Source organism: Diplotaxodon limnothrissa, linkage group LG4, assembly GCF_057381915.1.
Source record: "Diplotaxodon limnothrissa isolate DT_005_m linkage group LG4, D_limnothrissa_male_GT1.1, whole genome shotgun sequence".
Classification (NCBI taxonomy): domain Eukaryota; kingdom Metazoa; phylum Chordata; class Actinopteri; order Cichliformes; family Cichlidae; genus Diplotaxodon; species Diplotaxodon limnothrissa.
The window spans coordinates 15,369,213-15,385,117 of NC_140599.1; the positions used below are offsets into that span (position 1 = coordinate 15,369,213).

The window sequence follows — 15,905 nt, forward strand, 5'->3', positions numbered from 1 at the left end:
AGTCAAACTTTGTGCTTTGCCTGAACACAGTTCTTGCAGCTCTGGGCTGGTTATTGAAATTCAAGGTGTGGGACAACGCTGGAGGGGGTGTAAGTTTACTGGGTGTATAGAGTAATAAATGCAGTAACTGTGCAAGAAGGGGTTGATATCAGGTAGGGCTTAAGGTCAATATAGACATGTATATGTGTGCATGTGTATTGGTTTGCTTTGCGACTCCACTCTGGGCTTTTATCTGCTTTGTTTGCTTCCTTTGTACAGCTATGGCGACCGATTCTTCCTCTTTAAGGATTGGAGTCGTAGGATTTGGACATCTAGGTCGGAATTCCCCTTTTAAATCCCAGGCAAACACTCTTTAAATTGCTGTATATTATTTCCTGAAAGCATGTGCATGTGTGTGTATGTGTGTGCAATTTAGGTCAGTACCTAGTGGAGAGGATCAATAAAGATGGACCTGCCCTCGGTTTGACTCTGGGTTTTGTCTGGAACAGGAATTCTGGCAAGCTCAGTGGTTTAGTCCCCTCTGAACTCATACTCGGGGATCTATCGTCCTTTGCAGAAAGGTGCAAACATGTGCATAAGCATTAAAAACCCACGTGCACACAGCATGATTGTTCTGTGCACACGTGTTTTTATGTATTAAATCAGGAACGCTATAAACGTACTGTATTTATCTTCGGGAATTTCCCTTCTGAACTTTGAAGAATAATCATTGTGTGTTTTGCAGGCGATGCGATGTGATTGTTGAGGTGTGCCATCCTCAAATAGTTAAAGAATTTGGGCTCCAGTTTCTGTCTCAGTCTCATTTCATGGTGAGCTACTTCTGATTTTGCTATTTCAGTGAAACAGCTAGTACATTTCTTTGTTTGTTTTTTTGATAGATTCTTCCAATGTTATATTTTATTTATAGTACTTGACAGATTTTATTTTAATTGACTGATACAGTTTGATTTAAATCTGTCATTTTTATGATTTCATACCATTAAATCATTATCAGGCTGAACCACTGATACGAGGCAGAATGGGTCCATCCTTTCATGTTGTTTACAACAAAATTGGACCCTACCATCTGAATGTCACAGCAGAAATCAAACCTCATCTGACCAGGCAGCATCTTCTTTTGACTAATTTTGGTGAATATGTTCAAACTGTGGCCTCAGTTTCCTGTTCTTAGTTGACAGGATGTGGTCTTCCGCAGCTGTAGCCTGTCTGCTTCAAAGCTGTGCATTGAGAGATGCTCTTCTGCATATCTTGGTTTTAACGAGTGGTCAGTTGAGGTACTGTTTCCTTAAGGTACTGTGAGCGTACATAAAATGGACAGAATATCATGTCATTCGACTGTAAACAATCGCCATCTCGGTCCAGCTGAAGGTTATTAAATGTTCTCCTCCTTGGAGAAAAGTCCTCCACTGTCCTCTTCACGGACCCCTCAAAAGTATTTGACTGTTAAGCACAATTCTTTCTCACAAACTACTCATTCCTCACATAGAGAAACAAACTGTTAATGTTAATCATAACTTTTACTCAACCATCAGAAATAGGATGGCAGAGAGAGCATCTGGCTATTTAAATTGGCTATTTGCTTTGCAAATAAGGAAAATGCTCATTTCTATACTTCAATGTTCACTTTTTTGCAGACAATAGTCTTTCATATGCTTCAGGATTAACCCCAGCAAAGTCTTAATTCACCCTCATCTGTTTTTGATACTTTCCAATTAACACTTCTCAGTCACAGGCTGGATTTAAATGCATAAAAGACCAAGCACATGGTATCTCCACTGCAGCTGTGACTATGAAGCATTCTGCAAATCACATTTTAAATATATCTCCACATTAATGTTTGAAGAGTTTCGCATGTACACGGGCGTTTGGTTTGATAGCGTTTGCTTTGTAGATTTAAATTCAATAACAGGTTCAAAATTCAGAGTCGACAGACGGTCATCCTAACCCACAAACACTTGAGAAGTCAACGACACTTCATCATTTGTTTTGCACCTTTGTTTTTCGTTTTTTTCCTCCTCTAGGTGGGCTCTCCATCTGCCCTCGCTGATCCTGATCTGAACCAGAAGTTGAGTCAGGCTGCTCAGAAGTATGGCAGGACTCTCTACGTCCCCAGTGGTGCATTATGGGGAGGCCAGGACATCCAGAGGCTGAATGACAGTGGGAAAATAAAGGTAAAACAAGGATAGTCCAGTGTTTAAAACCATGGAAATGAACATAAGCGATTTAATGTTGCTTTTTCCTTTCATGGTTTATTTTTAGGCTTTGTTCATCAGAATGTCCAAGCATCCCTCCTGCTTTCGGCTGACAGGAGACGTCCTCACTGACTGGACGGAGGGAGAAGGCAGGCGTGTTTTGTTCAGAGGCTCCGTTGCAGAGTTGTGCCCACTCGCTCCTAACAATGTGAACACCATGGCAGCAGCAGCAGTGGCAGCAGGGACACTGGGCTTCACTGGTGTCCAGGGAGAGATTGTGTCAGATACAGCGTGAGTGCTTCTAAAAGTCGGATTGTTTGTTTGAAACCATCCTGCCTGCATCTTCCAGCTTCATGTACCTTCATGCCGCAGGTTAAGAGACTACCATGTGGTGGAAGTGGAGGTGACTGGGCCTGATGGTTTCTCAGTACACACAGTGAGGAGGAATCCAGCCAAACTCGGGGCTGTTACTGGCAGCGCAACTTACAGCTCTTTCTGGAATAGTTTACTCAGTAAGTCCTAAATGACTGCCAAACACTTTCTCAGTGAATCTGATGTAAAGCACTCTGTGTCACCCTTTTAAGGTATCTATCATGTCAACACAAACACCTCCAAATTGTACTTAAGCACAGCAAACTCCTTAAAGTAGTTATAAACAGGGATGAAATGCTCAGAGCTATTTTTAGACCTGGTGCAGTGGGCCTTGTGTTCCTCGTGGTGCAAGACAATGCCTGACCTCATGTGTGCAGAGCGTGCAGGCAGTTCCTGGATGATGAAAGCGGTGGTGATTTCATTTTTTGTTGTAATTTTAAATTCAGGCTCCAAATGATTAATGGCTGGTTTCCGGTGACCGTTGTTGAATCATTTCGCTCTCACTCAATTACTCATATTAATATCTTATGTGTGGTTTAAGTGTTTCATTAATTTATTCCATAATACACACACACACACACACACACACACACACACACACACACACACACACACAACACTATTACAATGGTGAGTGCTCATATTAAAGTATAAAACTGTAAAAGTATTCAGTTTTACAGTTTTTTCGATGGCTTTTTATGACGCTAGTAAATGCACATATATTTATTATAGTCATCTCCAGCACATGCACCATGAGAATAAAGGATTTCAAACCCATGATGACACCTGCTGCTCAAAGCTTTCCTTTCCAAGAGGAAAAGAAAGAAAGAAAACTGGCTCACAGATGCCCTTAAAGGCCCTAAAGGAAGTTTCTCTTAGTTTATGAACTTGGGAGCTGCACCGAGGCCAAACATAAGATATATGGGGATTATATTAAGTGTGATAGCATCATAGGTCCTCTTTGAGTGTGGAGTACGGTGTGTTTCAGTATGTTTTTCATGTGAAGACTCAGATTTTTACATTCTTGTTTTTCTCAGTTTGCAAAGGTCACGGGGGCAGAGTTTACCTGTGCTGAAACAGCCAAGCACTTTGGAGGATTACCTACAACGGAAGAAGAGGATTCACTGCAACATTTCAGCTGATCTGAATGATTTATGAAGGAGATGCTGTGTAGATAAGATCAGTATGTTACAAAGAAGCAAATCTTTGGATATATTTGTTCCAATAAACTGCACAAACACAATGAAAGAAGAGCCCGTTACTGTTTATAAAACACCAAACAGGTGTATATAGATATTTAAATTTTATTATATGTTCATCTGGTGCAAGATTGTGAGAAATGGAGTGATAGTGACAGTATACGGCTGGCAAAACCATTTCCTTTTTTCCAAAACAAATACTCAAGACATACAGTAGCTTGTTTTTCAGCCCTTTCTCTCTGTCAGGTCTTCTACCTGTAAACACAGTTTCCATCTTAGGACACAGTACCCTTTCCCCTCTGTCTTACCTCTTTTCATTTCACAAATAAATACTTGCTGAAACAGGCGAACCAAGGAATAATCTCCACACACAAGCGCGCACAAACACAGTAGGAGTACAGTGGACACACTGTGATACTGTAAGGCACACAAACAAAATGAGAACACACTCACACACAAGGCGATACCATTCTCCGAACGAGAGCATTTTCAGCATTATCAGTGTGTGCTCTTCATTTTGTTTCTATTTTGAGAGGTTATGCAAAAAACAAGGCGCGTGAAAGAAAGAAAAGAAAAAAAAATGCTACAAAAAGGTAGAAAGTCAAGTGTGAAGCACTGTATGGTTGTCACATCATGTGGGGCACGAGTGAAAACGACAAAAAGAACAGATGCTCTTTCTGGCTCTTAATGCATAATATTGCTATGTGGGCTTTTTCACAGGAAGCTTCCCGTTTTGAACTTGTAGAGATGGTAAGCTGGTAAAAAAAAAGGAGAGATAAGCTGTTCTCCCAGCCCTGACCTACGTTTGAATGAAGTATAAAATCCGACTCCACAGTTTGCTGTTAATATTAATGATCCTCTGTTAGATCCACGTTACTCACTGTTAGTATTCTACAAAAATCCAGCAATCCTGATTTGTTTTCCTATGTGTTGATCTGTCAGTTAACCTTTTTCCTTTTAAGTTGCTGCATTTACTTCACAAAGCAAACTACCGGTCACACTGCTGGTGTAACTGAAACAATACCAAAATATATCAAACTGACAGATACTGTTTTTAAAAATTCTGAGGTACGCACAGGTTGGGAAGACACTGACAGTAATGCATTTTGTCACAACATGCCAATATTAAATTCGTCACACGCGTTCACGCAGCCACAGTCGTCTACACGGACAACTTGAACCACAGATAAGAGTTTCACTAGTGAGGTTTAGCAGTAGTGCGTCGGTCTCAGTTTTTCTCGCTCGTCACCTCGTCGCCATTCCCGTTGGCCCCGATGATGGCGATGGACTTGTTTTTCATAGGCAGCGTGTAGGGCTGGCGGATGTTCACCTTGTCCTTTTCGGCCTCCAGGTCCTCGTCGTAGCACTCGTCATCTTCGTTGTCTTCAGCCTCGCTGTGGTGCGGGGAGGAGTGGCGGGACAGGGCTGGAGATGGTGGCACTGAGGCTGGTCGGGGGTAACGGAAACCGGCGGTCTGAGGACAGGAGTGAAAGTATTAAAAACATAAACAGGAAGAGGACACTTCAAGAAAAAAAAAAAAACCAAAAAAAAAAAACCTCACATTTGTTTTAAATACTGTGTCTATTAAAAAAAAATACAAGTTAACTTACTTGGGCTGTATCCTGAGGTTCATATATGAAGGTGTCAGGGAAGGCTTTAGCCAGGGCCATGTGGCGGGCAGCTATATAATACTAATGAAGAAAAGAAGGAGAAATTAAAAATAAATAAATAAATAACTGTTGTAAAGATTTTATCTGTGAGACTCGTTGTTGCAAATAGTAGAGAAATACACAAGAAACTCCAAAGAAGGAGTTTCTTTCAATAACTAAAGAACTTTAAGTAAAATCTAGAGCAAGGATCTCAAACTGATGTTAGATGGTGGGCAACACACAGCCCACTGAGCTCAAGAAGGCCGACGAGTGAAACTCTCCTGTCTGTCAGTCTAAAGAATTTTAATTACACATTTAACTCCTGAGACATAAGAAAGAGAAGTGCAATTTCAACAATACATCTCGTGATAAAGAAAAGCCTGTCAGTGCGTCTCTTTGGATTAAACCATAAGATATAAATGTGCAAAATCACAGAAAAAGTTCTGTTCATTCATTGTGTAGACTGTTCAGTTTTGTTTTTTAAATGTGAACCAAACGTAGAAGCATACATTTCTATAGTAGATAGTTCCTTGTTTTTTCTCCTTTTGTCATTTAATTGTTTATATATTACTCAATTACTTTTGTAGTATGAATGGCCACGGGGAGGACTTTAACAGCAGGAAAAGCTCAAAAATGTATGCCCCCCTTCACATTTTCCAAACCTGCCAAAAAGGCTGAACTGGAGCCTTTGGCCTTATGTTTGACACCCCTGATCAAGAAGGAAAACAACAAAGACAATGAAGGCCGAGGGGTCCAGAGATGTGCAACAGGATTTGTAATGTTACCCTGCCGAGGTATTTCCAGTCCAAGAGATCGCTCAGACGCTCAGTGCGGTTCCTCTGGATGATCCGTTGGCGGCGGCTCTGCTTGCAAAACTGGAACAGGAAGGAAGTGAGCTGGTTACATGACTCGTCCACACCCCGACACCTGCGGTCCAGGATGTAGATACCTGCAAAGCGAAAAAGCAGCAGTTTTTCCTGATTATCTTAAAAAGAGGACTTCTTTTGAAAAACAGTAGAATTTAGAAGAGAAGGCATGAAGATGCACCATATGCCGTTGGGTCTGCTATGTGTTCCTCCATGAAACAGCCAAAACCTGACAGGTTAGTGGAGATTGATGGAATTCCCATGACAGTGCACTCAGCTGATAAACAGGGAAACAATAATTAGTACTTTTATATTAATACACACATAGATGCATCTTGTCAGCATGAATGAATCATACCAGGTGTGTAGCCCCAGGGCTCATAGTAAGAGGGAAAGACGCCAAGGTGGCAACCTCTTACAAACTCCTCGTAGTCCATTGGAAGAAGAGGAGAGGTGGATGAAAGGAACTCGGGATGGAAGATAATCTAACAGATGAAGAAGAAATTCAGTGTTACAGACAGATAGGGCACACTGCCAGAACCAGCAGCATGAGGGGTAATTCAGATTGAGGAAAAAATAAAATTACAGAATCATGCTCACAACACTTTTTTCTTTCAGGTGTGACTATGATACCTCACAAACTAAAAAAAATAAATCAAAATAAATTAACAACTTAAATCCCAGAAAGGTGACAGGGAATCTTCCAGCGGTCACCTCCTGTCACGTGACCTACCTTGACCCGGTCAGCAGAGCTGTTGAAAAGGCCAATGCGGCGAACACAGTTGAGGATGGGGTCGCTGCTGTCCTCCAGCATGTTGTGAGTGCAGATCGGAGGCTGGCACTGTCTCTGAGTGGCAAAGATGGCGCGCTTCATGATTGTGAAATCCTCTTTGTCCAGCATCTTCGACACATCTGGCAGCTGCCCACTGAAGAAAAAGCTCGAGTTAATGTTAAAACGAAACTCACAGCACAAAAAAAACAAAAAATCAAATAATTAGCAGGTTTGAATTTAATAAAACCAATAAGATTTCAACATTTTTACAAATTCAGGTATATCCAAGTTTAATGCATACCTTTATTGGGGACTATTTATTAGGAGATATTTGTTGTAATAAGCTGGGTGTCTAATACTTTTTACATCTTACAGTTTTTAAGAGGCAGGATTAAAAAGGGGTCGACTTACACCAGAAGTGACTCATAAAGTTTCTTTCCAAAGCGCTCCTTCACAGTCTGAGCAGTATCCCTGCCAGGGACAAAAAAATTAAAAAAATAAAATAAAAATTCAAATCCATTACTCCTTTAAGTTCAAAATGAATAACTACATCTTTAAAGAACCTCACCAGAGCTGCTTCCTGACTGCTTGGCCCTTCAAGGTCTCCACATTGAAGTTGTTTGTCCGAGCTGGCATGATGAAGAATGCGATCACTGTCACGTCACTGTGGTTGACCTTTGATGGACCATACAGACACTGGAGTTAGATTTTGTTTTATCTTTTTAAAAAAAACAAAAAAAAAAAACACCTAGGATTGACCTTTCTCCTTCCACATCTGTAAACACATGTGCACATCTGTGAACACAGCCACACATACGTACTCTCAGTAGATAATTGAGTCTGGCTAAAGCCTCCAAGAAGATGTCGGCTCCTTTGTTGGAGAATTCGTACCTCCCAGCGATGAAGAGGAACAAACACTTGTCCAGGTTGAAGTCGAGGTGTCTGATGGTCAGATGGTCACCAACATACAATTTAAAAAAAAAAAAAAAAAATACACAACTTGATTTGTCACTTCCCCTTTCTGGCTAAATTCATTAACTTTTAAGCACTTTACACACGCTGTGACGTGCGGACTAACCCATAGAAGTGTCCCCTGACAAACTCCTGAATCCGACTCTTGCTCTGAGCGTGGAGGTTTTGAAACTCGTGCATAGCTGAGAACTTCTTCACGTTGAGCCCGTTGGGAGTCACGATATCTGTGGAAGCAGGCAAAGCATAAGCATGCAGTAGAGAAAAGGTGATGATTTGATAGTCAGGTAGATTAAAAATCTCCAAAGCATAATTAATACTCGATATGTATAGTTCAGGCTGAAGTAGTTTTAAAAGAGTGAGTAATTTAAAGTGGAAAAAAATATTACTATGTAACATTTTTAAAGTGGTTTTTGGGAAGCTGTTACTTTTTTGTTCTTAAGACAAAATGAGTCATGATTTTTAAGGATTTTCTAAGGGTTAATTTAAAATAATACTACACTGAAAGCATTATATTATATATATTATATTTTACATATTCAGACTTCTATATTCAGAGTATTGCAGGGGGAGCTGGAGGCATGCTGCCGTCTTACACACACCAGTCCACTGCTACACACCTGGTTTCCTCTTGAGCAGGTGTTCAGCCTCAATGGCAGTAATTTGAGACACTGTGGTGAAGACGTGGGCACAGTGTGCCGCTGCACGCTCTATACAGTAGCGATGGTAGATTTGTCGATCGCCCGCTTCCTTGTCTACATTGAACTGAACACAGACAGACCACAGAGAGTCTATAATGTAGTCAGCTATTTTTTGAAATAGTTCATATTTATATTCATATAAATCACACATTCAAAGCCAACAACTGCTTGATGGCATCTTTATTTATTTATTGAACTGATACTTAATAAAAAAGCAGCTACATACCTCTGCTAGGTTGTTATAGAAGTCCACGTTTCCAGCACACAGGTAGCGCCCCAGGAGTGTAGCATGTGTGGTGAAGATGGTTGCCACTGGAAGCTGTCTCTGTCTACACAACACCAGCCCCAGCCCTGCCAGCCACTCATGGAAATGGGCCACAATGTGCGCAGGCTGCTCACACTGGGCTGCAAACTGTGATTTGGAAGGAAAGAAAGGGTTCAGATTAGTTTAATATGCTGCTTTAAAGAGCCCTTTAAAACTGCTGGAGGACCTACAGATAATCCATCTTTATGTTTTATGCCCGTTCTCATCAGCTGTGTAGTATTAAGTCTGAGCTGCTGACCTCTCCCAGAAGCCAAGCGGTCAGGAAACCAAACAGCACCGCATCGTTGGCCTCACGGTCAAACCATGGCACGCCGATGGAACAAAGCTCCCACAGCTCGCTCTTCCAGGAGTCTAAAGACCAGGCGGTGAACGCGATATCAATGAGCACAACGTAGGGACTACCTTCAATAAGCCAGCGGCCAAAGTAGACCTGTAAGAAAACAGACAAGGGCGAAAGGGAGAAAAAAAAACTGGTTAGTCCTTCTCTCTCTAACATAACGTAAGTGAATGACTTCTATGTCTTTACAAAAATGTATTCCAGTCTAAGAAAGCCTGGATTGAGTATTTCTCGTTGTTAGAATTGCAATTCATGCTGCTTAGAACGCAACTAAAGTGGAATAGTTTAATACACTAATGCCAAAACTAATGATCTAAAATTTGTACCAGCAATGAATAAACCTTTAAAAACACATCATCTGGTAATCAAATCACCATCTTCAATTCTTAAAATGACATTGAGGTTCTTACGTTCCTTCAGCCTTATTTAGGCTGCACAGAACCATGAACAGGCAAATTATTTCCCCTCCTCCCACTTTCCACTGCTGGCACCCTGCCCCCACACCACTTGTGCATCTGTAAGCAACCCTGGGCCCCATTCATTCAGTGTCCACAACTACTACCACTACTACAGTCTTTAGCAGGTCTGAAAAATTTGTTATTTAACAAAGGTTGCATGAAAGTGCATGAAAAACAAAGACATTGCATGGGAATTGATAGGATAACTTTAAATTAGTCAATCAAATGATAATTAACTGTGAGCAGCTCTATAAAAGCAGACGTTTTGCCAGTTTTGCTTGTCTGGAACATTCAGGTATGTGTTAACAATCCCTCAATCATCCCATGAGTGGAAAAGCAAATTCACCTCAAGGTCAAACTGTTCAATGAGCCATATTTGTTGAAAACCAAACACAGCACGTCAGCACAAATACCTCATACTGACTGTCAAGCACGGCAGTGGAGGACTGATGATGTGGGCTTATTTGCAACCCCAGGACTGGGGCACCTTGCAGTCATGAAGTCCACTATGAACCCGTGTGTATATCAAAGTATTAAGGGGTCAAATGTGAGCCCAAATATCCGATAACTAAAGCTTGGTAGAAAATGGGTCCTGCAACAGGACAATGATTACAAGGACGGCAGGAAATTTGTGGCTGAAAAAGAAAAGAATCAATGCATTTTCTTAGCCCAGTCAGAGTCCAGACCTGAACATGATGGAAATACTCTGGTGGGACATTAACAAAGAGCTGCATGAACTGAGGCAACCGTTTAAAGAAGAGTGGATCAAAATTCCACCACAACCATGATCAGAGACTGATAATGTCAAACAAAAAACAAAACAATCCCTAAAAGTTACTGCTGCTGTTTCTACAAACTACTGAGTCACGGGGTGCACTCTTTCCCCCCCCACACTGCTTCTGCAAAATAACAATGGCACAGTGAATATGTCATGCACTGTTGTTCATCAGGTTGTATATAAATTATTTCAGTATTTAGTAAGAATCAATAGATTTTTATTATGTTCTGATACCGGTACATAAAACCTTAGACGTTTTGTTTGAAAATGGGAGGGTCCTGGGATGATACCTGTAATCCACTGGGCAAAACTAAACAAAACTATCATTACAAACCAAACTTTCAGACACACACCTCTGCTGTTGAACCACATGTGCACACAGAAACAAAGAGCAGAGGAGAGGGAAGGAACTAGTAACATAATATGAAACATGCAAATTCAGTGTTGCTGCAGCCTGCTTTTGCTCTCTTCTTGTCCCATCAATTGTGGCTGAAAGTAAACCATACAGGCTTTACTGACCTGGCTGCACTAACCCCTTTAAAAGCGTACCGCTACCAGTCCTAACCTTTTCCCACAACTCCACATTACACTCAGAATGACACAGCACAAAGCTTTAGAAGTATCACACTCCGTCATCTATTTCTGGAGCGCATTTGTGAGAAAGAGAGAGAGAGAGAGACATCGATACAACTTCTAACCTTTGCGGGGGAAATGTCACTGGGTTTTGAGTTGTGGTCAAGGACAGAAGGCTGGGCAGAGTGGGAGTGTGTCAGATGTAAAAGATGAGTGAAAGATGAACTCTAATTGGGCGTTAGAGCGCACATTCACTGCATGCATACACAAATAAACTATTAGTACCTCAGCCACGAGTTGTTAGGATGACTGCCCGTCAGTGGATCGTATAAATTTAACTCAGTGTCTGTGTGTGTGTGTGTAGGGGTGTTTGTGTTTTAGTTTACATATGGTAGTACCTTACACCCACTGGAGTTCATCTTGTCAATGGTCTGCCTGAGTGCGGGGTTTGTGGGCTCGATCAGCTCCACCTGAGTGCGCACATTGCTCTCCACATAGGGACCCACCAGGAAATAGTTCTCCCCCCATTCCTCTGAGGTCAGACGGGCTTTGGTCTGGATGACGGTGTAGATGCCTCCAACTTCACACATAGAAAGATATAATGTGATTCAACACAAACGACATTGTCTTTTGGCATAATTTTTTTTAATTATCTTCAAAAACCACCAAACACTTGCCTTTGTTAGCAACCTCCCAGGCTATTTCAAAAAGGACGGCATCCTCTAAATCAAACTCCTCGTCCCATTCCTCCAGTCCTGACAGGGACGTGACAGACAGGCTTCGAGCCAGCGGCATGCTGGGTAAATATAGAAGACACTCCGCTGAGACGGGGACACCTTACAACCACACACACACAGACACAAAACGTAAATGTCATGTGCTGCAGTTATTTCCAAGCAGTTCACATGTACTTGGATACACGTTGCCAGCTTGTTTATTTCTGTCACACACTGATTTTAAACTCCTCATCTTTGATAAAAGCATGTCAAGTTTTTTAATACGTTGTCTAAATCATAAACAAAAGCCACTCTTAATCTTTAAACTTCACCAGGTTAACCTCAAGCGGCTTCAATGAGCAATTTCCTCTTAACCAACATCTCCTCACATAGCTATATGAAACCTTTACGCTTTCATTAAACAACACACCCGGTTGCATCATTCTTACGACATTACACAACTGGAATCCAAACTCAACATATCTCACTTCTTTTCACAAGTCTCATTTCCACACATTTCACCTCTTTCCCTGATATAAGATAAACCTGCAGCTGCTCTCACAGGAACCAAGCGCCTGGTCAAACAAACGCACTAAAGTGTTGAGTAACAGTAGTCTATCTTCAGGTTTCCTTGGGTCACCATCTAATAGAACCACAGGGCTTCTTCTTCACACATGCACAGAAATGCACATCACTTTGACAGAACATTTTATTTCCAAGCACTCCTGCACCTGCATCATTAGTACTGGACATTTAAAGGTCAGTCCTCTACTTTGAGTTCAAAACCGGGTGTTCTGTTCCTGCTTGTAGATCTGATGAAACTTCTGGCACAAATAATAATAATAATAATAATAATAATAATGGATTGGATTTATATAGCGCTTTTCAAGGCACCCAAAGCGCTGTACAGTTCCACTATTCATTCACTCTCACATTCACACACTGGTAGAGGCAAGCTACTGTAGTAGCCACAGCTGCCCTGGGGCAGACTGACAGAAGTGAGGCTGCCATATCGGCCCCTCTGGCCAACACCAGTAGGCGGTAGGTGTCTTGCCCAAGGACACAACGACCAGGACAGAGAGCCCCACAAAGTGGGGAGAGCCATGAGAACGGATAAACAGATAAGGACACTGATCAGGTATAAACTTGATCCTGTAGCAAATGTTGCTGATGATGAGCTACTGTAAAAAGCAATCAGCTGATGTTCATGCATGCAAACCAATAGCCTCTTCCACATGTTACAAAAATCCTGTCTGCGCTTTGATTTTTTTTTAAGGTAATTTTTTTTTTTACTGTAAGGAAGAAGATGATACTCAAATTCCAGCGTGTTTGCGCTGAGCTGCTACTGATAGCACTGAACACAAGGCTGACCCCGGGCACTCACAGACGGAGAAGCCTTCAAGTTGATGACAAACCAAACACTTAAGCTTTGCATAAATTTGCCTTCTTATTTTTTGGATGTAGCCCCTCGAAGATTCTGTTCTGATTGTGTTTTTATAGCGAGATATGAAAGGTCCTCAGTCCATCATCACCATGCTTTACACCGATCCTGAGCGTAAACACCTTACTGCTGAATTAAACTTTCTCTGGAAATCCACATGGGATTCCCCCCGGCTCTGTGAAGGGGTTCCTATCTGCCTAGGATTTCATTGTAAACCATCATCATCATCATCATCATCATTACCATCGTGACCTTGCTGACGTCCCTTTTAGTGAATAGAGTGGTTACTGCTCAGCAGGTCCACATTGCTGGGAAAAGGGCACAATGTCCCAAGACAGGCACGTCTTGAGACCCCAGGGAGCAACAACACGTCTGTGTGCGTGTCTATCGTGAGTTTCGGGGCGAACGTGACATGAAGCACCTACTGCATCACTGCTGCGGAAAAACACAGACGCCGAGTCCTGAACCGATGCGCGCACGCCTAGGATGTATTCTATTATCACCGGGCAGGCTGAAATAAAGATGTTCACTTACCCTTCAGTTTTGTCCCAACTTCACGAAGATGAAGCACGCATTGGCAGCTGTCGCAGTCCGTCCATAAAAATAATAACAGCGCAGAGTGAGAAGAAGAAGGGGGCGGCGGCGTTGGTTAAATGTCAGCGATTCACATTGGCCCGGTGCGCTCGGGTCGTGCGGAGGGACGGGACGCTCATGGCCTGCGATGCAGGAAGGAGGCTGGGTTGGTGAGCTTGGAGTCTCCGCCCACACATTATTCATGAGCTGCACTCCTATTGGCCCCTGGCTTCTCCGTGTCTCCGCCTTTTACATAAAACACCACAGGAACTGGGTGTTTTCCTCGGCGGGGACGTGCGATTGGCTGGGAAGTGGTTAAAGAGCTGCTGTTATTGGTGAACGAATGTTTTAGCCGTACACAAGAGGGGAGTCACGTACAGCAGGGAGCTTTTTCTAGTTTCCTGTGAGAAGGGGGAGAGCCAGAGCTATTTATAAGCTTCTCAGAGGGCTATAGTTTTAAAAAAATACAGTATGACTAGAGACATTCGTGGACTATCCTACCTATGGAGCTACTTAGAGGTATCAGATTAAAGTCAAACCTTGACCTCTCCATCCCTACAGTGAAGAGATCCAGTGGCTCTGTTATGCTGCGGGCGGATATTTGCTGGCATGTTGTTGAGAGAGGGGTCAGGGCAAACGGACACAGAGTAGTTCTGAGTGATCACATTGAACTTACTAAAAAGCATTTATAGTCTGATAGGAGTGGTCTTTTCCTGGACAGCAGTGCTCCTCCACAGGGAGTCACTGAATGGTGTGATGAGAATGTGAATCATATGCTATGGCCTCCACTAGATCCCAGCCACCACCGAACCCCTGTGGGAGACACTGGACCAGTGTGACGGTGTTCTCCACCACGCCGAAAATGATCTCTGCTGCCACTCTATAAATGTTGCTGCACACAATGAAGGATCTCAGCTTTCTTTAGGAATGCTGTTTTCCTATGTGTACAGTAAGAAACCGTACTATATGTATAGAGTATATTACTCTAACTACAAAAGATTATTGGAAAATATTAAATCACTGCTATAATTCTTCTTTTGTAACTTCATTTAAAATAGTACACAGTAGTAGTGTATTGTAAATGCGAATACAGTAATAATACTGTAAAAAATGCATTTAAATGCCAGTACTTTACTGTAAGATACAACAAATTCAAATTTTATTTGTCACGTACACAGTCATACACAGTACGATATGTAGTGAAATGCTTGGACAACTGCTCGTGACCTAAAGAAAACAAAAAAGGAAAAGGCTATGAATAAGATAGGAAATAAATATGAAAAATTAAAAAGGGTAAATTTAACTAGGAAGGAATAAAATATAAATTAAGGTTAAAAATGAAATAACTGTACAACACAAATTAGAATGAAGGGTAAATTTAACTGGGAAAGAATAAGATAAAATATATAAATTGAAAATAAGTTGAAAATAAAATAACTGTACAACAAAATACACAATATAGAACTATATAAGAATGTATGAAGAAATATAAATATATATATACACAATAACAGCAGCTGTACAAGTATTAACTGGAAATGAAGAATGTAGTGACCAGTGTTGTGCAATCCATAACCTTTTCCCAGCACAAAATCATCAAACCACCAAAATGGAGAAAATATTTTGACTATAATGTTCATATTTTTTAGCAGAGCTCCGAGGACGCTGGAAGAACCAGTACTAAAAGTGTTCTGCTGGCACGTGGTAACCTTACCCTTTACGAAAGCCACTTTACGTTTTTCTTTCATCTGTAGATTAGTACACTTCCTCTTGTCAACTCCAAATTGTGCAAAACAGCTTATCTCCAAACTATATTCTATTGCTCAATAATACATCTGCAGCAGTCATAGTTTAGAAAGTATAGTCTTGATTTAGTCCAGTCCATCACGTATTCGCTGGATGAGACTGTTGAGTTCAGATACAAGTGCAGACACTTTATCAGCCATTTCCTCCTGCCATGAGGATTTAACAGTTTTTATTAAAA

General features: G+C 41.5%; 2 protein-coding genes across 3 annotated transcripts; one reads left to right on the forward strand and one right to left on the reverse strand.

Moving 5' to 3' along the window:
• The first annotated feature begins 10 nt into the window (after positions 1 to 10).
• aspdh (aspartate dehydrogenase domain containing) lies at positions 11 to 3,816 on the forward strand. Of its 2 annotated transcripts, none has more exons than XM_085351514.1 (8): positions 11 to 152; positions 259 to 315; positions 416 to 560; positions 725 to 809; positions 2,022 to 2,171; positions 2,260 to 2,483; positions 2,565 to 2,704; positions 3,602 to 3,816. In XM_085351514.1, exons 2-8 carry the CDS (start codon positions 261 to 263, stop codon positions 3,637 to 3,639), a joined length of 837 nt encoding a protein of 278 aa, XP_085207640.1. In that variant the 5' UTR covers positions 11 to 152; positions 259 to 260; the 3' UTR covers positions 3,640 to 3,816. The 2 variants fall into 2 exon arrangements, with proteins under 2 accessions (XP_085207640.1, XP_085207641.1); XM_085351515.1 differs by having other exon boundaries at positions 11 to 89.
• gys1 (glycogen synthase 1 (muscle)) lies at positions 3,812 to 14,051 on the reverse strand. The gene is made up of 16 exons (XM_085351513.1): positions 13,883 to 14,051; positions 11,869 to 11,987; positions 11,590 to 11,771; positions 9,284 to 9,475; positions 8,947 to 9,132; positions 8,640 to 8,784; positions 8,129 to 8,246; positions 7,872 to 7,992; positions 7,619 to 7,725; positions 7,462 to 7,521; positions 7,012 to 7,204; positions 6,637 to 6,763; positions 6,460 to 6,555; positions 6,198 to 6,361; positions 5,374 to 5,454; positions 3,812 to 5,237 (listed from the first exon to the last, which is right to left on the reverse strand). The coding sequence occupies exons 2-16, from the start codon at positions 11,984 to 11,986 to the stop codon at positions 4,992 to 4,994; spliced, it is 2,136 nt and encodes a 711-aa protein (XP_085207639.1). The 5' UTR covers position 11,987; positions 13,883 to 14,051; the 3' UTR covers positions 3,812 to 4,991.
• Positions 14,052 to 15,905: the final 1,854 nt, after the last annotated feature.